The sequence below is a fragment of the Cebus imitator genome, unplaced genomic scaffold, assembly GCF_001604975.1.
Source record: "Cebus imitator isolate Cc_AM_T3 unplaced genomic scaffold, Cebus_imitator-1.0 Scaffold696, whole genome shotgun sequence".
Lineage (NCBI taxonomy): Eukaryota > Metazoa > Chordata > Mammalia > Primates > Cebidae > Cebus > Cebus imitator.
Window position 1 is genome coordinate 239,469 of NW_016108011.1, and position 20,045 is coordinate 259,513.

At 35.9% G+C, this 20,045-nt stretch overlaps 1 protein-coding gene across 4 annotated transcripts in view; it reads right to left on the reverse strand.

Moving 5' to 3' along the window:
* The window catches only part of NRK (Nik related kinase), a 137,199-nt gene that overhangs the window by 12,000 nt on the left and 105,154 nt on the right, over positions 1-20,045 (reverse strand). For all 4 annotated transcript variants that reach the window (XM_037734971.1, XM_037734972.1, XM_037734970.1 and 1 more), the window contains 6 exons: positions 19,408-19,744; positions 10,602-10,788; positions 9,411-9,566; positions 7,180-7,323; positions 4,724-4,882; positions 401-501 (listed from right to left, as the gene is read on the reverse strand). In XM_037734971.1, coding sequence (XP_037590899.1) covers positions 401-501; positions 4,724-4,882; positions 7,180-7,323; positions 9,411-9,566; positions 10,602-10,788; positions 19,408-19,744 — 1,084 coding nt within the window. The remainder of the gene's footprint in view (positions 1-400; positions 502-4,723; positions 4,883-7,179; positions 7,324-9,410; positions 9,567-10,601; positions 10,789-19,407; positions 19,745-20,045) is intronic.

Genomic DNA, 20,045 nt, shown 5'->3' on the forward strand with positions numbered 1-20,045 from the left:
GGTGCTTGTGAATTGCCTAAAAAAGGGTTAACAGTAATTACTTACATGGTATATTCAAGTTACATTAGTAAGACCCCATATCTACAAAAAAAATTAAAAATTAACCAGGCATAGTGTGTGCCGGTAGTCCTAATACTTGGGTGGCTGAAGTGGGAGGATGGCTTGAGCCCAGAAGATCAAGGCTGCAGTGAGCTATGATCATGCCACTGCACTCTAGCCTGGGACATAATGATACCCTGTCTCTAAAAAAATAAACAAGCAAGCAAAATAACAATGAAATTGTATTAACTACAGAAAAATTGTATATACTTCTGCATCTGTTTTCGAAAGTATGATTCTGTTCACAATTTCTTCTCAAAATAAAAAATAATATAATCTAAAGGAAAAGGAGATCACTCACTTTAATAGCAGTGCTTTCATCAAAGGACTTCGGTGCCCATGCATAAAGGTGAATTGATGATTTTAAAGCAATTGCAATATATGTTGTTTCTTCATGTTGGACTACAATGATAAAATAGAAAAAAGTAACGATGCCACAAAGTTAACAAGAACACTTAAGTATTTGTATTTATCATAAAAAATGCCATAACCACAATTTAAGGGCACAGACAGTATATTTTTGGGGAATCTACTTGGTTACAATTTGATGCCCACAAAAAGGTGACTAGATTACTGTATAGTTTTATGGAGTATACATATTTGCCTTCAAGGGCACTCTAAATTGTGCAGTGGAAACATTGATGCAAGAAATTAAAGATATAAATACATGGAAAAATTCTCCTGTTCATAGATAGGTAGATTTAACATTGTTGAAATAGCAATACTGTCCAAAATTATCTCCATAGATTCAATGCAATCCCTATTTAGTGAAGAAATGGAAAAGTTAATCCTAAATTTCACATGGAATCTTAAGCTTCTAATAGCCAAATAATCTTGAAAAAGAAAATCAAAATTGGAGAACTCACACTTTCCAATTTCAAAGCTTACTACAAGTTACAGTAATCAAAGAAGTATGGCACTAAATAATGTAAGGATAGGCATATAGATCAATGGACTAAAATTTGAAGTTGAAAAATAAACCCTTACATCTATGGTCAGTGGTGTTATACCATTCAATAAGGAAATAACAGTCTTTTCAACAAATGGTGCTGGGACAACTGGATATACCTATGCAAAACATTAAAGTTGGAGCCCAAATCTCACACCATATACAAAATTAACTCCAAAACTGATCAAATACATAAATATAAAGGCTAAAACAATAAAACTCTTGGAAGTAAACACGGGGATAAGTCTTGATGACCTTGAATATAGCAATGAATTCTTATATTTGATACTAAAGTATAAAGCAAGAAAAGAAAAAAAAAGATAAATTAGGCTTCATCAAAATTAAAATTTTAGGGCACCAAGGGAAACTACTAAGAAAGTGAAAATACAACCTACGGAATAGGAGAAAATATTTGCAAATCAAATTCTGATGAGAGTCTACTATATGGGCTGGGGTTGGTGGCTCTCACTTGCATTCTCAGCATTTGGGAGGCCAAGGTGGGTGGATCACTTGAGGTCAGGAGTTTGAGACCAGCCTGGCCAACATGGTGAAACCCCATCTCTACTTTATATATATATATATATATATATATGGACAAAATTAGCTGGGTGTGGTGGTGAGCACCTGTAATTCCAGCTATTCAGGAGGCTGAGGCAGGATAATTGCTTGAACCCAGGAGGAGGAGGTTGCAGTGAGCTGAGATTGCTCCACTACAATCTGGCCTGGGTAATAGAGTAAGACTCTGTTGCAAAAAATAAAATAAAATAAAATAAAATAAAATAAAATAAAATAAAATAAAACTAAAAGAGTCTAGTATATGGAATACTTAAAAAATGCTTATAACTCAACAGCAGAAGGACATGAGAACCAATTAAAAAACAGGCAAAGGACTTGAATAGACATGTCTCCAAATGGTCAGTAAACATGTAAAGGTACTCAACAACATTAATCATGAGGGAACTGGAAATTGAAACTTTTATGACATCCTACTTTACACCCATGGGGATGGCTAGAATCAAAAGACAGACATCTACAGGTGCTCACAAGGATACTGCGAAAGTAGTGCCCTCATATATTAACTGATAGCAATGTGAAATGGTGCAACCACGTTGAAAAACAGTGTAACAATACTATCCAAGAGAAAAAACCATACATATTCACATACAAAGATGTATGAAATGTTCACAGTAGCATTATTATTTTTTTATTGTACTTTAGGTTCTGGGGTACATGTGCAGATCATGCAGGATTGTTGCATGGGTACATACATGGCAAAGTGCTTTGCTGCCTTCATCCCCCCATCACCTATATCTGGTATTTCTCCCCTCGTTATCCCTCCCACCCTCCCCAACCCTCGCTGTCCCTCCCCTAGACCCCCCCAACTGACCACAGTGTGTGGTGCTCCCCTCCCTGTGTCCATGTGTTCTAATTGTTCAACACCTTCCTATGAGTAATAATATGCGGTGTTTGGTTTTTTGTTCTTGTGTCAGTTTGCTGAGAATGATGGTTTCCAGATTTATCCATGTAGTATTATTTTTAACAGCCAAAAAGTGGAAAGAGTGCAAATGTCCATTAACCTACGTATGGATGAACAAAATGTGGTATATCCATACAATGCAATACTACTCAGCAATAAAAAGGAATTACTGGTACATGTTATATATACAATATAACAAAGCCAAACCTTGAAAGTATTATGCTAAGTAAAAGTCTGTCACAAAACACAACATAATATATGGTTCCATTCATGGTAATTGTCTAGAAGAGGCAAATCTATAGAGAAAGAAAGTCCTGGGTAACCATTTATCAGTTTACCAATGATTACCTAGGATTGTGAGGGGAAGAAGGGGAAGTAAAGAAGGATGGAATTGGGGTAACTGTTAATGAATATGGGTTTCTTTGGGGGGATGATAAAAATTACATCATGGTGATCTACACAACTCTATAGACCTACTAAAACCCACTGAATTGTGCACTTTAAACAAGTGTATCTCATAGTATGTAAATTATTTTAATAGGCCTATTTTAAAAGATAAATTTAAAAAGTACAAATAAGTATATGCTTGCTCTTGATTAGGCCTTCTGGTTCTTATAGAATATGTTGTCTTACCTGATAGATTCATACTTTGTGCTAAAACCCCTCTTCCTTGGCTGCAATTTCTTCTGCCAGAACTAGGCATACTTGCTCCCTCTCTCTCTCTCTCTCTCTGGGTCTACCTTACTCTTGCATTTTCTTTTGCATTGCTCCCAAGTAAGTCAAAGGAGCATGATATATAGGAGCATTTAATATAGGGCAGTAATTGGTGCCAGTTCACTGTCTTGTGGATCTTGGAAGGCTATGAAAATGCCAGGCAAGTATGATCTGTTCTTGTTTTCCTATGTGAAGATGCTACTATTCCACCTGTCAGTGAGACAAATGTTTTTTGCTGTTCTGAGAGCTTAGGTGGACTGGAATGGGGTCAACTAGGAAAATTAAACTTAACTAGTTCACCCCTTACAAAGAGCACAGATTTGCAAGATGAGTGCCTTTGTGTCTATCTCTTATTGAACGAATATTTCACAAGTTAGTAGGAGGTAGTTTTGCTATATAAACTCCTGAGTTAACATCTGGGGCTATCTTTCACCTCTGGGTCTATCACATTTGCATAATATGATTTGGAGTGAAATAGTGATACCTAAACCTAGAAGAAACTAGTGTATTTATTTAATGCTTAAGTTATCTGGGTACTCGGTTCCCTCTTTAATGGTATATGTGTACATATGCAAATACATGCAAAAACCTATGCTGAGAAAAAGTCACTTTATATGCAAAACGATAATGGTCAGTCAGGATAGAAATATCCCATTGCAGTTTATATAATGTGATTTCAACTATTTCCCACCTATGCCGTCAGTTCTGCCTGAAGAGGCAATTAATGAAGAGGGAAAGAAGCAAAAGAAGGCTGAGAGTAGAGGGGGATTTGCTTCAGAAATAGAACAGAATGGGATGACATTAGCTCAAAGTTTTTTATAGCTGAGAGCAGGATTTTAAACACTTAGGATTGTTACCCAGTTTCACAGTGGATGGTTGTGAAGGGGCAAGGGATATGAAAACATTCTAATCAGACAGAAAATAGTGATCATACTCATGAATATCAACAGTGGGAGTGAGAGTCAGCAGATTATAGAAGAATTTACTTTCTGACTCATCATAAGGCTTCCTGGTCAGTATTAGGAGAGATTCAGTCTTACTGTTGTTCCAAAGAAAGAGAATATTTATGAGTCTCCCCAAGTTTGTGAAGATAAATCAAGACCATTTATATAGCTGAAGCTATATAGAGGCAGGAAAATAATACTGTATCGGTTTATCTGGAATATTCAGAGTGACTGGGAAAGAAAGTAAGATGAGAGATAAACCAAACCTAACATCAATAGCTGTTTTAGTCAATCAATGTTTTCTCAAAAACAATCAAGATTGTAACACAGAAGACCTGGAAGATGTGTCAGTGAAATTTACTCTTCCTTGGCCTGAAGTTGCTGTCTACAGCCATACCACCCCTGAAAGCACCTGATCTTGTCTGTATTTGAAACTGCAAATTGTTTCCTTTCTCTACTTTTCCTTTCATAATTATGTACTTCACCAGATGAAAGGATGCAAAATTAATATAGCTGTAGTAAATACGAAATGTGGCTTACGGACACTGAAGTGTTCACAGCCTGTTAACTTATCAATAGCTTTGCAGGCTTCCTCTGTCTTCATCATTTCTTCTTGCCTTCTTTTACTTTCTGGATCATTATTCAAAATCTTGTTCCTCAGCCAGGTCAGATGATACACCCGAAGTCTGTTCTTACGACCTGATATATAAGAAAAGGTACATTATTTCAAGTCAGTCTTTCTTTTCATATATTAGAAGAATAAAATGTAAAGATATTTTTCCTATTACAAATATTTTTATTAACGTAAAAAGCACCTTTTAGAAAACTACATTGCATCAGAATCTCTCATTCAGGGTTTGGAAATGTAACAGACTATTTTAGTCTCTCAATTGTAAGAGACAGTCAAAGAATCTTAACTATGTGTCTCTCTGAAGTGTATCTAAACATTTTTGGGGGGACAGGTTAACCCTTACACTACACAGGCAGGATAATTACCATCCACTCATTTGTACCTTGGCTATTCACTAAGTCATGACTGCTCTGGGGTTCAGAGACCTGGAAGCTGTCCCTGGTAGTGTGTGTGTGTGAGAGGGGTGGCTGAATATTGACTGTTAAGATATTAAGGGACAGCAATATGGGTATCTTTGTATTCTGTCATTCTAGCATGCTTATAAAATAGTTGAACAGTTTCATTATATTTTCCCCCAACTCAATTTATCATTTATTAATTTCCTAATTGTAAATCCCATCAAATTCTTACAATTCGGTCAGAAAACAGGCCATGAAAATAATCACACACTGCTTTCCCCCTATATAGTGACTATAATCATTTATCTTTGTCATTTTTATGGTTTATTATTACATGATTTCTAGGCCCAACAGTATATTCTTACTTATGTGATTAATCTTTCATATGTTTTTAATGTAACAGTTTTGAAGCAGTGTTAGGGTTCAGATATCTATGTCTATGTGATATGGTCTTGAATTGTAATCTAAATTTTTGTAATCCCCATGTGTTCAGAGAGGGACCCATTGGGAGATAACTGAATCATGGGGGCGGTTACCTCCATGTTTTTCTCATGATAGTGAGTGAGTTCTCACAAAATCTAACGGTTTTATAAGGGGTTTTCCCACACTTTACTCTGCACTTCTCCTTGTTTCTGCCATGTGAAGAAGGACTTGTTTGCTTCCCCTTCTGCCATAGTTGTAAGTTTCTTGATGACTCCCAAGCCATGTGGAACTGTGAGTCAATTAAACCCCTTTCCTTTATAAATTACCCAGTCTCATGTATGTCCTTATAGCAGCATGAGAACGGACTAATACACTAGGGTTATTCTATTTCTTAAATGGTAAAATAAATTTGTGCTTTAAACTACTGAGTATCTTCTTATACTGATGTTCTCAGTACTGTTTGATGGAAAAATATTCCACATTTGAGAGAAGCCCAAACATTAGAGAAGAACACATTTTGGTTAGAGAAAGTTGGATAAAAAGTAAAGAAATGTGTTACACAAATATGTAGTCTACAAGCCACAAAATGTTTTTTTTTTTAAACTACTTCTATGTACCTTAAAATTATAAGCAAATGACTACAAAAACTATAAAACATGATTTAGAAAATCATGAAGTCTGAGCATACTTCTAAAAGAATTTATCCTCTAATTGAAGCTTAAAGCAAAGTTAATCATTTTAGGAATAATACATAATCATTAATGTGCAACATGGAAATTTGTTCACTATATATAAAACATGTTATATATACAATAAAATATATAAACTCATATAAGTGACTGTGGTTAACACCATTTTATTCCGTAGACAAACCATATTTTCTTACTTTTCCTCTCCTTTTGTCAGTCATCTTTTGCCTAGAGTCAGCTTTAATGTTGATGCTTTCCTGATACTAAGTGCTGTTTAGTAATCACGATCACTTTTAACACTCATTTACTTGTCCTCTTGTATTCTAAGGTTTAGGCTCTGACTGACCAAAACTAAGAAATTTAACTATTTGGAAAAGGTGTAAAGATCTTTGGGGGATCCATTCTTGTTACAAACTCCGTATCTGTAGGCCGTTGTGATAGAGCTATACTCAGGACAAGACTCCTTTATATCTGATTATTGTTCACTTTGTTCTTTGCTACTTCTAACACATCACAAGAAAGGGACATGATGGATGTTGATCCAGTCCTGTGCATGAGTGGATGAAAATTGGAGATCTGAATTTGTAGGAGGCTGCACTGGAGAGAACAACATATAAGGATGCAAATGGTGTGGTTTTTCTTATCAGTAACTTAGGCTAGGTATTTTACAATTAAAGGAAGTTACTTTAAATTGTAAATAAATAAGAGGTTACAAGTAGGAAAGTCTGGTGTCCCAATTAAAGGTTATATTTAAAGTGTTTTTCTATGAACACTTTCACCGAGAAAGTCTTTAACCTAGTTTGCAGCCTAATTAATCTACATAATTACTCAGCTAATTTTAGTTCTTAAACAAACCTGAGATGGTAATCAGCAAATTGAGTGGCTCTAAGACTTGAATCTGGCGGAATGGTCTTCGCCTTATAAGTTTAGTAATGTCAGCCTTTCCACTTCTGTCCATCAGATATAGATTAGATCGGGTTCCCAACAGCAAATTGACTCCTGTTCATATACAAAAAGAGCTATATTAATTCAGATTATTTTTCATAATTGCATCAATATTACTATTTTTGCTATTCCAGTGTGTTGATCTATGTAAAGATGACTTATCAGTTTAGGCTATATTGACCTCATACTGTGTAACTATGTACTCTCTATCAACAGAACAAATTTCAATGAAATACATAAAAATATAGAAGATAATTCCCTCTGGCAATATTCCACTGGCTGGTGTCTGATATGCCATCTCACAAATGGAAATTTATGGATATCTTAGCACCCTTTAGTAGTGTTCTAAACTTTATCAAAATCAATCAACCTTTTTGAAAATTACCATTAAACATTCTTAGTCTACCACATACAAAGTGTTCAATTCAGCTCATTTCTCATTTGTAAACATAAGTGAATGTTTGAATGCTTTAAAAATAATTATATGTAAATAATTGTTTTTAAATTGAATGATTCTGTGTTCATGCATATATTACAAATTTACCATCGCCAAATGCCTGCGAAATTAGCTCTTACCCTCATGTATCTGAATTTCTACACTCTCTTTTATTTGTTGACTGGCTCTATTTGTTCAAATTTAAGCATTGTTTAAAAACCAAATAAGAGGACTGAAATAGAAGACAGAACTAAAGTTAAATTGTACTTCGAACTACTGTGGGAGCTTTTCACTATAAAATGACATAGGAGATAACCAGCCAAGTAATATAACAAGATAAAATTTCACAGTCCTCCTTGCACTTTGGAGCATACCTATGCTCCATGAGCATAGGAGAAAACTTGAGCAATTTTGCCTTCATTCTCTTACTCTATCCTTAACCAGTTCTCTAACTCATGACCAGTGGCATATTTAGGGGCTGCATCTTCTTCTCACAGGAGAATCAGAGAAGTAGGAAGAAGTGTAGTCAATTTTTACTATAATATTTTATTTTTCAAAATACAAAATTATGGGTTATAAAAATGAGTTATTAGACATTATCTACATTTCTGGGTAGTTACCAGACTGAAACGTTCATGCTATCTTGTTGTTTGAGACACTACATTAGCAGAACTTTGAGATGACTTTTTTCTAAGTTCTTTAATCCATATAATTACAATGTTTGCCACCCTTTTCTATTTTTAATTTTTTTTAATTTTTTTTTTTACCCAGGCTGGAGTGCAATGGCGCAATCTCGGCTCACCACAACCTCCGCCTCCTGGGTTCAGGCAATTCTCCTGCCTCAGCCTCCTGAGTAGCTGGGATTACAGGCNCGGCTCACCGCAACCTCCGCCTCCTGGGTTCAGGCAATTCTCCTGCCTCAGCCTCCTGAGTAGCTGGGATTACAGGCACGCACCACCATGCCCAGCTAATTTTTTGTATTTTTAGGAGAGGCGGGGTTTCACCGTGTTGACCAGGATGGTCTCGATCTCTTGACCTCATGATCCACCCGCCTCGGCCTCCCAAAGTGCTGGGATTACAGGCTTGAGCCACCGCGCCCGGCCCATATTTTTAATTTTAAACCCTGTTCTTTGTTCAATCATACATTAAGCAAAATTTATGAAATTGCAAGACAGAGGTTGACATTTACTTTGGATTTCTCCCTTCCTTGCATTCATTTATTCTGTTTCATTTATGATTCAGTTTGGCTTGAGGTAAAATATTGTCTCAGCATTTCCAAAGTGGTTATAATTTTTCTGAATCAAAGGATTTTAAAAAGTCTATCGAGTTAAGACATTATAGACGGAACTTTCTCTGCAAATTCCCAAGCCTTTCTATAAACATGATCCTGCAGAAATCTTTCTTGAAATATCTCATAAAGTATCATATGTTAGGAATATGAATCTTAAATTTTCAAAAAATCACAACCTAGTCCAACTGTATATTTTATCCAAGTTAACTCAGGTTTAAAAAAAAAATACAAAGGCGGGGGCCATCAATTCAAAAATCAAACTGCACTGAGTGAAAAAAAAAAATCAACAAAACCAGTTCTGAGCAAATTACTATAAATTTATTGTAATGGTTTGGTAAGAGTAAACAAATATTTTATGTCTATTATTTTTACCGGTTCGAAACATGAAAACAAAACAAAACAAAACAAACTCACCCCACAAAGAACCACAGCAGATCTCAGAAGTGAACTCCTTTTCATACATGTGGATTAGTGGTTTTTTACATGCAGGAGAGACATAGAGTGGGTTAACATTGACTTCAGAGGATTGCTTAGGTGATTCCTCAGGTACTTCTACGAATCCAGCATATACTGCAAAGATGTAAGGGGAAGATAATAAGAAAAATTACTAGCTCTGTGCCTGATAGAGTTATAGAAAAAAAAATTTAAAAAGAAAAATCTGGGCTAGGCATGGTGGCTCACACCTGTTATCCTAGCACTTTGGGAGGCTGAGGTAGGGCATCACCTGAGGTTGGGAGTTAGAGACCAGCCTGACCAACACGGAGAAACCCCACCTCTACTAAAAATACAAAATTGGCTGGGCATGGTGGCTCATGCCTGTAATCCAAGCTACTCAGGAGGTTGAGGCAGGAAAAGTGCTTGAACCCAGGAGGTGGAGGTTGCCATGAGCCAACATCGAGATTATACCATTGCACTTCAGCCTGGGCAACAAGAGCAAAACTCTGTCTCAAAAATAAACAAACAAATAAATAAATCTGCACCTGATGGAGTTACAGAAAAAAATTTAAAATTATTCATCTATACAGCTTATATGCTACAATGTTTCTACAAATGAGACACGACTTAGCCAAATTTATTTTCTTTGGCCAGGTGTGGCGGCTCACGCCTGTAATCCAAGCACTTGGGAGGCCAAGGTGGAGGATCATTAAGAAACAGAGGTTGAGGATACAGCGAACCATGATCATGTCACTGTAATCCAGCCTAAATGACAGAGCAAGATCTTGTTGCAAAATGAAAACAAATTTCTTTCTTTTTATTGTATTTTATTTTTTACTGGAAGTATAGTTTCAGTAACTCTGAAACCATCAGCTAACACAAATCGTGATGGCTAAAATACATTGTTGAACACGAATATATTTTAAGTTATTGTAATTAGAACACACACACAAATCTAGGTAAGGGATTCAATTTCTCAATTGTAGCTCAAATTTAAGTACCATAAAGATTCAGTGAAGAATAGATGTTTTAAAAGCATATATCAACCTGAATTTATTTCAACTGAATGTCAGAATAATTTGATTCCTAACAGATCATAAAGCACTGGTTAAACACTATTTAATATCTGAACAGATAACAGCATTTAGAGATTATATTAAACATACTCACAGATGGCACTGGCAAAATCAGCATGAGTAGACCTCCCAGAACCTTTGGAAGGAGAAGAGTGACTGGCAGAAAAATCTGATTGTGTTGATGATTCTGATATGTCTTTATTGTCATTCTCATCATCAGGTGCTGACGGTGCAGCACCTGAATCAATGGCATTTGAGGCCTCATTTCCACCACCTGGCTCCTAAAAGAAGTCCAAAACCAATTTTTATTTTATTAGTACGTTAACAGTGGGATAAATATGCCTAGTGAGGGGTTGTTTGAAAAACAGAATGCAAGATCTAGAACATCTGCATTCTTATAAAATCCACATTTACTAGAAAAACTCAACAATGTTATCAGAAGAGAGAAAACTAACCTATTGTTGAGATGACCGAAATTAGAGGGGAAATTCAAGGAGCTATAGGTTCCCAGCTATACAATTTGGGACCTAATATTTGTGGAATTTTTACCATGTATCAGCTACTGTGCTAGGCATCATATTTAGGTATCTTTGTGAATCCTTACCATAGCCCAACAAGTAACTATAATTATCTCCAATTTACTTATACAAATTTAAAATTTAGAGATGGTAAATAACTTATTCAGTCATAGTGCTAGTAAGTAGGGGAAGTAGACTTTGAAACCAAAGTCTGTTTGATTCCAAAGCATACATTCAGCTGTGTCATGCCAAATAGCCTCTTAAGAAAATGTAAAGCACAGTGTGGGGGTGTCTGTTCCACTGCTATATGGTAACTTCACAAAACTGAAAGAATGAAAAACCTGCAGAAATAATTTTCAAATGATAAAGAAAATGAAGGAAAATCAACCAACACAAATTCGGGAGTGTAAACATGCATCACTGAACAGGTAGCTGGCTTCCATTAACTTACAAAGAAGACACTCAAGGATAAAAGCCACAAAATTTGATAATTTATGTGGCATGCTATGTCTTGTGGGAAAATATGTGAACTATTGTTGGTAAGTCCTTCTGTTGATAAGCTCGTTCTTGTGTCTAAACAGTGATTCTTGGCACTGAGAAAGTTGTGCTATTCTGTAAAAGACTGATTTTTATGACCTTTTCAACCACAAAAACATGGTATGACACCATGTCCTTTCTAAGTTGAAATGAAAGAAAGATCCACTTCCTCTATAGATTTCCCAAACATTCCTTAAGGTAACTGGAGATAACCAGGGGTGCTATGAAACTTATGTTGGAACATCCTGTTTTAATGTCTTTAATTTAGATAGACAGACAGATAGATAGATAGATAGATAGATAGATAGATAGATAGATAATAAGCAGACATAGATATTTTCCCACTGACACTGCTTTCCCATTAGAAACCATGGAGGGAACTTCCTTACTTCCTTTTTATTAATTTGTTTTCATCCTTTATTGATTTATTCCATAATTACTGTATGCTTATCATATGTCATGTCCTAGGTTACACACTGAAGTTGGGTGAGTTGGTAGACAAATAATCAAGGAAGGATTAAATGTAATTCTTTCCTTTTAAGAGTTCACAATATAGTGTGAAAGCAAAAAATAAAATAACAATACCATAAGTACTAAAATGGAATTATGGGCAAAAGGTTTGCAAGCACAGAGGAAGGGGTATATAATTCTGTCTTGGGAGGTAAAGGATTATATTGATTTGGCCCATGAAGGATTAGTAATTCACCAAACAGAGAAGAAGTAAGAGGGCAGCTTTCCATAGGAAACAGCTTGCACAGGAGCACTGACTCATGAAAGAGCATGGCATCTCCAAAGCCAGTTTGTGTGACAGGAACATAGGCCAGGGGAGTAGATTGGCATAATTTTTCTTCTGTCTGGAGTTCCAGGTGCGTTTTCAGATATCCAGACACTCCCCATTTCTCAAGAATGAGTTCAAATATCACATGGTCCAGGAAATATTCTCTGTGATAATTCCTACTAATGTAGCATCTATGAACTACTTGAGTATTTTAAATCTATCTATAAAGTCGATAAATGTTTTGTGAATGACAAAATCATTGTCTAAACACAGCATATTACTTGAATTAAAAATTTATATGTCAACAGTTGCTCAAGAAGTTAAGCATAGACTTATTACATGATATAGCAATGCCACTCTTAGCTATATACCCCCCCCAAAACCTGAAAGCAGGAACCCAAACAGATACTTGTACATCAATGCTCCCAGGAGCACTATTCACAATAACCAAAAGGTGGAAACAACTCAAGTGTCCATCAATAGATGAATGGATAAACAAAATATGATATATGCGCAAGACAAAATACTATTCAGACTTGAAGAGGAATGAAATTCTGATAAACGCTACAACATGAATAAACTCTGAAAACCTAAAAAGTGAAACAAGCCAGACACAAAAGGACAAATACTTTATGATTCCACTTATATAAGCTACCAAAGAAAAAAGTAGAATAGAGGTTATCAGGGGTTGGGGGAGAGGGAAACCAATACTTAATTGTTTAATTTGTTTAGCATGGTAAAAAAAAGTTCTGGAAATGGATAGTGGTGACAATCCCACAACATTCTGAATGTAATAACTGATTTGTACACTTAAAAATGGTCAAAATGGTAAATTTTATGATATGTATATTTTACCACAATCAAAAAAATATTCCCAGAAAAAATTGGCTCTGGTTGGAGTGATGTCAGTAAGATAGCTTATTGGTGGCACCTGGTGCTTGTCCCCTTCACAAAAAAGGACAAAGGGAATGAATAAACAATTAGAATTCAACTGGTGTGTCTGAGGGAGAGTGCTGGAGTGAAGCGATGGGGTGGTGAGGTCACTGTGCAGCATGGAATATCAAAATGGCAGGAAAGAGAGGGAAGTAGGGTACTCTGCTTCTGCTGCCCCATCTCCCCTACCATGATCAGCTCAGAGCCAGGAAGGAATTCTTATTGAGAAAAGATAAGCAGAAGACTGTCATTAGCCCCAGTTGCCACCACAGAGAATTCTAGTACTTACTACAGGATAGTCTCATAGTCCTCACAAGCCCTAAGCTAAGTTTGGGAAGGTGCCTGAAATTCTTGTGGCTGCATTGCTCCAGATAAGCAGCAAAAGTTGTGTATTTTCCACCAACTCATGACCTAAGCTGCTGCAGCCTGGTGTCATCTTGAATCTAGAGTCATTGCTGAAATGCACTATGCTCTGGGGGCCAGTAACCACTGTGCCTCTCCAGCCTTGTGCCTCCTCTGTAATTTCACCAAGCCCCCATTGATGGCTGAAATGCTCTGATCCTGACTGCTCAGATCTTGGGCCCAGGAAAGACCACCCATAACTCCAGTACTGCAGTGGTGAAGCCAACTCTAGGCTGGCTTAACTGCTGTGCACTTGCATCCTTGGTCAAAGAAACAGCTCAGTAGCCCTGATCACAGAAAGCCAGACCCCTAAGCCAGCTGTCCCAAACTGTGTGACCACACCCTTGCCCATAGAAGTAGTCTGGTAACCCAATCCTGGAGAGAAAATTCCTGATCCACCCAATCCACTGCATGTACACTTGTGCCTCTGGCCTGAGAAACAGCCTGGCAAGCCCACCTCTGTCAAAGATGTGCCACCTCTGCCATAAACTTTTGCAGCCTGGGCCACTGAGGTACTAGCAAACATTGCTAGTGTAGATTACAGCATAGAGACCATGCTGCTGTATCTACCCAGAGCCAAAGTCAATGCACCCCACCCAACCAACACCCCAGGACCCATCTATAGTACTAAGTCTTTCCTTATGAAAGCCACTCCATAACATTATAAGAAGTGATTATTCCACCAGATGCACAGATAACAACACAAGGATCCAAGAAATATTAACACATAAGGAAACATGATACCTTCAAACTGAACATAAGAAGTCTCCAGTAGCAGACCCAACAGAAAAGAAAATGTGAAGTGCCAGAAAAAGAATTCATAATAATGATATTAAGGAAACTCAACAAGATACAAGAGAATACAGATAGACAAATCAATGAAATTTTTTTTAAAAAATCACGATCTGAATGAGAAATTTAATAAAGGAATAGGTATCATTTAAAAAGAACCAAACAGAAACATTGAAGATAAAGAATTCAATGAGTAAAATTAAGAAAAAAATACAATACGGAGCTTCAACAGCTGACTATACCAAGCAGAATAAAGGATTTCTGAACTTGAAGACAGGTCTTTTGAAATGACCCAGGCAGACAAGAAAAAAGGAGAAAAATAAATAAATAAAGAGAGCCAATAAAACTTATGGGACAACATAAAGAGGATGTATTGTTGAATTATGGGGATTCCAGAAAGATGAAAATATATAGAAAATTATTTAATGACATAATAGTTGAAAACTTCTCAAGTCTTGGGAGAGATATGAACATCCAGATTAAGGAAGCTCAAAAGTTTTGAAATACATTCAACTCAAAAAGGTCCTCTCAAAATAAAATTACAGTGAAACTGTCAAAAGTCAGTGACAAGGAGAGAATACTAAAACAGCAAAAGAAGAGTCTCATCACATATAAGGAAATCCTCATTGGACTAATAACAGATTTCTGAACAGAAACCTTACAGGCCAGGAGAGAATAGGATGATATATTCAAAGTGCTGAGAAAACAAAAACAAAAACAACAATAAACTGTCACCAAAGAATACTATACTCAGCAAACCTATCCTTCAAAAANAAAAAAAAAAAAAAAAAAAAAAAAAAAAAAAAAAAAAAAAAAAAAAAAAAAAAAAAAAAAAAAAAAAAAAAAAAAAAAAACCAAAAAACCAATCCTGCTAGCACAAAATAGTATCCCCAGAAAAGCAATCCTTCAGAAATAAAGGATAACTAGGCCGGGCATGGTAGTTCACACCTGTAATGCTAGCACTTTGGGAGGCTGAGGTGGGCGGATCACGAGGTCAGGAGTTCAAGACCAACCTGAGCAACATGGTGAAACCCTGCCTCTACTAAAAATACAAAAATTAGTCAGGCATGGTAGTACATGCCTGTAATCCCAGCTACTCAAGAGGCTGAAGCAGGAGAATTGCCTGAACCCAGGAGGCAGAGGCTTCAGTGAGCCGAGATCACACCATGGCACTCCAGTCTGGGTGACAGAGCAAGAGACTCTGTCTCAAATAAATAAATGAATAAATAAGAAATAAAGCCTCTTCTACATAAGTAAAAAGTAAGGAAATTCATCACTAGACAGGTCTTATAAGAAATGCTTAAGGGAGTCCTACATGTGAAAGAAAAAAGACAATAACTACTATAATGAAAACATGAAATTATAAAACTGGTAAAGCAGGTACAGAAAGGTGAAAGAGAAAGGAATCAAACCTTATCACTACAAAAGATTACCTAACCACAAAGTTTAACAAAAAAAAAAAAAAAAAAAAAAAAAAAAAAAAAGAAAAAAAAAGGGGATACACAAAACAATCAGAAACAATTAACAAAATGACAGGAGTAAGTGTTAACCTATCAATAATAAACTTGACAGTAAACAGACAAAATTCTGTAATTAAACTTATAGAATAGCAGAATGGCTTAAAAAGAAATGCCAGATATAGGTGACGGGCAGATGGAGGCAGCAAACCACCTTGCCATGTATGTATCCATGCAACAACCTTGCATGATCTTCACATGTACCTCAGAACCTAAAGTGTAATTTTAAAATAAATAAATAAATAAAAATAAAACAAAGAAAACTACAAGCCAATATCTCTGATGAAGATAGATGCAAAAATGCTGAACAAAATACTAGCAAACTGAATTCAATACCACATCAAAAATATTATACACCATGATTGAGTGGGATTTATACCAGGGATACATGGGAGATTCAACATATGCAAATCAATAAACATGATACACCACATCAAAGGAATCAAAGACAAAAATTATATGATCATGTCAAAAGATACCAAAAAAGCATCTGAAAGGTCAGGAGCAGTGGCTCATGCCTGCAATCCCAGCACTTTGGGAGGCTGAGGAGGGTGGATCAGAAGTTCAATAGATAGAGACCATTTTGGCCAACATGGTGAAACTCCATCTCTACTAAAAATACAAAACTTAGCTGGGCGTGGTGGCACATGCCTGTAGTCCCAGCTACTTGGGAGGCTGAGGCAGGAGAATCGCTTAAACCCGGGAGGCCAAGGTTGCTGTGAGCCAAGATCACACCACTGCACCCCAGCCTGGGTGACAGAGCAAGAGACTCTATCTCAATAAAAAAAAGAAAAAAAAAAGCATTTGATAAAATTTTACATTCCTTCATGATAAAAACTCTCCACACTTTAGGTATGGAAGTAACATACCTCAAAACAAATAAAGACCATATATGAAAATCCCACAGCTAAGATCACACTGATTGGGAGAAAGCTGAAGTCTTTCCTCTAAGAACTGGAATAAGACAAAAAATTCCCACTTACACCACTCTTATTCAACTGAATTCTGAAAGTCTTAATCAGATCAATTCTGCAAGAGAAGGAAATAGAAGACATCCAAATTGGAAATGAGGAAGTCAGATTGTGTCTGTTTACACATGACAGGATCTTATAAATAGACAAACCCTTGACACTACCAAAAATTCTTAGAATTGATAAACAAATTTAGTAAATTTGCAGGATATAAAATCAGCATAGAAAAATCTGTAGCATTTGTATATACCAACAACAACCTGGCAGAGAAAGAAATCGCAAAAGCAATCCCATATACAACGGCTACAATATAAAATATTTGGAAATATATTTAACCAATGAGGTTAAATATCTCTATAAGAAAAACTGTAAAACATTAATGAAGGAAACTGAAAAGGATGCACACACACACAAAAGGAGAAGCACCCTATGCTTATGGACTAGAATAATTAACATTGCTGAAATGACCCTACTATCCAAAGCAATATGCAGATTCTATGCAATCCTTATGAAAATATAAATGACATTCTTCACAGAAATAGGAAAACAAATTCTAAAATTTGCATGGAACCAAAAAAGACCCAGAATAGCTCAAGCAATCCTGAGGAAAAAGAATAATACTGGAGGCATCACAATATCAGATTTCAAAATATACTACAAAACCACAGCAAACAAAAAACAGACACACATACCAATGGAAGAGTATAGAGGACCCATAAACAAATCCACATATTTATTTATCTCATTGTGGTTGATTTTTGATAAAGGCATCAAGAATATTCATTGGGAACAAAACAACGTCTTCAATAAATGGTGCTGGGAGAACTAAATATCCATATACAAAAGACTAAAACTAGACCCCTATTTCTCACCTTATACAAAAATCAACTCAAAATAGATTAGATGTAAATGTAAGACCTGAAACTACAAAATTACTAGAAAATATAAGGAAATGCTTCCAGATGTTGGTTTTGGAAAAAAATTAAGACTAGGACCTCAAAAGCACAGGCAACAAAAGCAAAAATAGACAAATAGAATTATATCATACTAAAAAGCTTCTGCACATAAAAGGAAATGATCAACAAAGTGAAGAAACAACCTGAAGAATGAGAGAAAATATTTGCAAACTATTCATCTGACAAGGGATTAAAATCCAGAATGTAAGAAACTCAAACAACTCAACAGAAAAAAAGGAAATAATCCAATTAAAATGGGCAAATGATTTGAATAAACATTTCTCGAAAGAAGACATACAGATGACCAACAAATCTAGGAAAACATTTTCAACATAATTAATCATTGGGAAATGCAAATCAGAACCCCAATAAGACATCATCTCATCCTAGTTAGAATGGTTATTATCAAAAGACAAAGAATAAATGTGGGTGAAGATGTGGAGAAAAGGAAACTCTTATATGCCATTGGTGGGAATGTAAACTACTACACCAATAATGGAGAATGGCACTGTGGTTCTTCATAAAACTACAAATAGAACTACCATATGATCCAATAATTTCACTACTGGGTACATATCTCAAAAAAAGAGGAAATCAGTATATCAAAGGGCTATCAGCACCTCCATATTTACTGCAGCACTAATCACAATAGCCAAAAAAGGAATCAGCCTAAGTATCCATTAAGAGATGAATTGATAGAGAAAATGTGACATATATACAGAATGAAATGTTATTTAGACATCAAAAGAATGAAATCTTGTGATTTGCAGCAACATGGATGAACCTGTACTCAGTGTTATGTTAAGTGAAATAAACCAGGAACAGAAAGATAAAAACTGCATATTCTTACTCATATGCAAATGCTAAAAAAATCGATTTCATATAAGTAGAGAGTAAAATAGTGGTTTCTAGACACTGGGAAGAGGAGTAACAGAGAGCAATAGAAAGGCTGGTTAAAGGATCCAAATTCATGACTAGACAGGAGATATAAGTTCCAATATCTATAGCACTGTAGGGTAACTATAATTAACAATAATTTATTATATATTTTTAAATAGCTAGAAGTGAGGATATTGATTGTTTCCAACACAAAAAAATGATGAATGTTTCAGTTGATGGGCATGCTAAATACCCTGATATTATCACTACAAATTGGATATGTTAAAATATCATTCTGTACCCCATAAACATATACAATTATGTGTCAATTAATTTTTAAAATACTTTTTAAAGTGTGTGTCAAGAGACACTACCCCAAATATGTTATGTGAGTAATAAAGGCAAACAAATAAGAGATCTTTGACTTTGGAAGTAAATATAGACTCTGCAAATTAGTAGTAATAAGGATCTACCCACGAACCTATAATTAAAAATGTTTAAGGCTTTTGGGTATATGATTAAAATCTATTTGGAATGGCTGGAAATGCTATATGTCCCATGAAGAAACAAATTTGCAATGAGAGGAGTTCAATCTGCTTTTCAAATGGTGCATTTACCTCCTGTAGATATTCAAAGTCCTGAAATGCAGGTCTCTTCAATCCTGGGCCGTCTGTTTCTGAGCAATTTTCTTTTTCATTGAGTCCAAGGGCTCCGCTGTCTTCACTGGTTCGAATGACTCCCTTACCTCCATCACCCCCACTGTCCCTTCTTTCACTGCTTATATTGGCTGCATGATCTTCCTGATCTCCAGTGGCTGCATTGTCCTCACTGGCTGCACTTCCTTCATGGCTGCTATTGACACCATGTCTTCCATAGCCTCTGTAGGCCTCTTCTTTTCCATTACTTCCATCATAACCACCTGGCTTGCAGCTTCCATCTCTGCCATAGCTTGCCCTGATAACAAGCTCCAATTAATGAAGGAAAGCCACGTAATAAAAATACATTTGAAAGTTAGCAAATAAAGCAGAATTGGGATGTGTCTTATTTAGATCTACCATGCCCAGTTTTGTCTTTGCTCTATGTGAACACTACTGGTATGATACAGACAAGAAAAATGGCCCTATGTCCTGTCAGTCTTACATAATGAATTAATGTCATAGCCACCACCAATTTCCCAACGCATTTGAATGGCAGAGGGAAGAGAACTTGTATTTTTTCTTAGGTATATGTATTAGGCTAGCAGCAAGAATATGTA